The sequence below is a fragment of the Chrysochloris asiatica genome, unplaced genomic scaffold, assembly GCF_000296735.1.
Source record: "Chrysochloris asiatica unplaced genomic scaffold, ChrAsi1.0 scaffold00323, whole genome shotgun sequence".
Lineage (NCBI taxonomy): Eukaryota > Metazoa > Chordata > Mammalia > Afrosoricida > Chrysochloridae > Chrysochloris > Chrysochloris asiatica.
Window position 1 is genome coordinate 466581 of NW_006408841.1, and position 3423 is coordinate 470003.

At 40.2% G+C, this 3423-nt stretch overlaps 1 protein-coding gene across 1 annotated transcript; it reads right to left on the minus strand.

Moving 5' to 3' along the window:
- Window positions 1–2180: 2180 nt before the first annotated feature.
- On the minus strand, window positions 2181–3134 carry LOC102825584 (olfactory receptor 13A1-like). The gene has a single exon (XM_006875367.1). It carries the CDS (start codon window positions 3132–3134, stop codon window positions 2181–2183), a length of 954 nt encoding a protein of 317 aa, XP_006875429.1.
- Window positions 3135–3423: the final 289 nt, after the last annotated feature.

A 3423-nucleotide genomic window follows, 5' to 3' on the forward strand; every position in this document is an offset into this window, starting at 1 on the left:
TCATAAGTGTTTGCATCATTTTATTTCAATAAACAATATAGCATCTTATCAGTGTTTTATACACATAGCAATCCTTTAACACCAAAATACCTACATTTTAAACTTGTTTTGCTCAATCAGTTATGATTTTGAGATTTGTTCATATTGATGCATATAGATCTAGTATGATATTCTACATGTATGATGAAATCATGGTTTATGTATCCATTTCTTTGCTGATAGAAAGTTAAGTTCATTAGATGGGTTCCACTTTTTTGCTATTGCAAAAGAAAGGAAACAAAAAACTTTCAACCTATCTACTTGTGTATTTATACAAGAACACCCAGAAATGGATCACGAGTAGAGTAGGGCATCTTTAACTTAATCGTGTGTTGAAAATAGTATCATATTGTGGATTATGTTTCATTTATTTATCATCTGCTATGTAGCAGGTCCATAAGTTCCAGGAAACCAAAGACTTTTCGCAGCTGCTCTCAATTTGATCCCCAGAGCCCACAATCTTAACATTTGTAAGAGATCAAGGATTTTAGCTGGTTTATTCACTGAACAAATGACAGCATATCCCACCATCTGATCACTCACACACAAGTCACCTCCACTTCATCAAGACCTTGACTGCTGTTTCAACCACTACTTGTTATGTCCTGCCAATTAAGAGTCCCCGGATGGTACTTTCTCATGTGCTTACCAAAACGTTGGAGGTTTGAGTTTACTCAGAGGCATGACGAAAGAAAAGCCTAGCAATTTACTTCCAAAAAATCGTTGAAAATCCTGTGGAGTACATTTCTACTATGACACAGATAAGGTCACCTTGAGCCAGAATTGACAGGATGCTCATTGCTATTTGTTTTAGTTACTAAACTTCCCCTGATATACTTGTGAAGGTGCTTGACAGAGATGGCTCCTTTCTATATTATGTACTTACTGTGTCACAATGTTTTACTTCATGTCATTCACTCCGCCGCTTCCCTGGTTTACAGATGAGGGAGCCAAGGCCCAGAGAGATGAGAATGATGGCAATAATAGCATACATTTTGAGGACTGACCTAGCAGGATTCCCTTCTTCCTCACTCCAGTCTGAGGTCTGTGTCATTACCTGTCTCCTTGGGCAGATCTGGAAACAGATTTGGATGTGGACTGAACCTTGGTCTGTATGATTAACAACTGCCACGTGACTCTCCATCAAGCTGGCTGCAAATCCAGAGCTCACCCTAGCACTGCCCTCCTGTCCCCTCTTATGCATCAAGCTTGGAAAGTTTACCCACACATGTAATAGTATGTTTAGATGCTGTGGGCCTGAAAACTAAAATTTGGATGATGGCTCAGGACTATATTAGAATTTAAATTCCAAAGCATTGAATTGTGGGAGGCTGTAGTTTACAGTGTGAGCGTGACATAAATTCAACCGTCATTGGAGTTCATTCTGACCATTAACGTGAGATGTGAATCACTTTGTCCTCAGGGAGAGTGTGTTTGAAAGTAGGTTACAAATACCCTAGAGTCCAGGGGCACTTGCTCAGGTGTGTACTTAATGATTTATAGTTGAGGTGCCAGGGCCACATGATCATGAGTTATACTAATGGGACCCAAAACCAATCTTATGTAAACTTTTCTAATCTGTCATTATATACCGATCTTAATCATGATAATGAATTGATCTACCACCTATCATAATTTCTTGATAATTTCCTGTTTTCTATCATCTATAACTAGCCATAGTGCCTTGATTGTCTGTTTTCTTGTGATAAAAAGAAAAGCAGTCTTTGGATGGGAAGGAAGACACTTCCTCTGCAATTTGGGACAATTTGCAAAGTCCAGTTGATCTAAGCACTTTCAAATTGAGTATCTTTCAAATTGATCTGGTCTCTATCTCATGAGCATTAGGTAAGGATTCTGAGATAGATGTTCAACCTGTAGATATCTGAGAGATACAAAGCATATCTGTTCCCTGATACTATGTGCTATATATAGTCTAGGAACCCTAAACTTTGAGTAAACGGATGTTGAAAGCCACAAACCCTAGAGATGCTATAGAAATTAAAGGAAGGAATGTTTTCTCTACAAAGCAAGACTGAGTGTTGTAGTGACACCATCCATGAGGATAGGACTTTCAAAAATGGTGGTACACATCTCAGAACTTTTAGCAATCAGAGGACAACAAAGAAAAGAGACATTGGAGACTAACAATTCAGTTTTTCTAACATAATCATCAAAACTTTCTTGAGGGCTGCCTTGACATCCTTGTTCCTGAGGGAATAAATGAGAGGGTTCAAGGTGGGACTCACTGTGGAGTAAATCACTGCCAGGATCTTGCCCACTTCTGGGGAATAACTGGAGCTTGGACTTAGGTAAGCATAAATGACAGTGGAGTAGTACATGGTAACCACAGTGAGGTGAGAGGAGCAGGTGGAAAAGGCACGGCGCTTCCCCTCAGCTGTACGAATCTTCAGGATAGTGGAGATGATGAAGCTGTAGGACACCATGGTGAGCAAGAAATTAAAATCAGCAAAGAAAATGTCTGCCACAATAGTCATGATGTCATTCACATATGTGGAGGAGCAGGAGATTAGTAGAATTGGGGGGATCTCACAGAAGAAGTGGTCTATCACGTTGGGCCCACAGAAAGTTAGCCGCAATATCAGACAAGTGTTGATCCCAGCCCCAAGCACACTGATGCTCCACACAGCTCCAGCCAGAACTGCACACACCCGAGGACTCATCATGGAGCTGTAGTGCAGGGGCTGGCAGATGGCCACGTAGCGATCATAGGCCATGGCTGTAAAGAGCAGCAACTCTGCTGCAACAGACCATGTCAGAAAGAACATCTGGGTCATGCAGCCTTCATATGAGATGGTTCTCTTCTCTGCCACCAAGATCCCCAATAGCTTGGGAACCACAGTACATGCACAGACAACATCCAACACAGACAAGTTGACCAGAAAGAAGTACATGGGAGTATGAAGCCTGGAGCTGAAGGTGATGACCATCACGATGAGGAAATTTCCACAGAGGGCCATGGAATAGAGTATGAGGAAGAAAATAAAGGAGAGAAACTGAAGTTGGGGTGTTTCTGAGAATCCCTGCAGGATAAATTCCATCACCAATGACTGGTTATTCATGACCTTTGGGCTCATCTCCAATCAATTTACATAGATTGCAGTTTCTTTCTTGTTCTATAGTTTGGTTAGGAAGTAAAAGTTTATGACTATTAGTAAATATAAATATGAAGAATCTTATCACCTTATTTTGTTTGCCATTTTTCTCTAAGGATTCAAAATCGTTTTTCTTAAGCAATCATCCTAGTAGATATAATTAACTCTGTTGAAGTCTGGAGCCAAAGGGAACAACAAACATTTCTGGAACTTCATCTTCAACATTTTCCCTCCCAAATGGAAATAACTTTGCATTTTTTTTCCTGCTTAT

Bases quoted from the DNA above. Each gene is read 5' to 3' on its own strand.
- LOC102825584 (XM_006875367.1), bottom strand. From the start codon at position 3,134: ATGAGCCCAAAGGTCATGAATAACCAGTCATTGGTGATGGAATTTATC.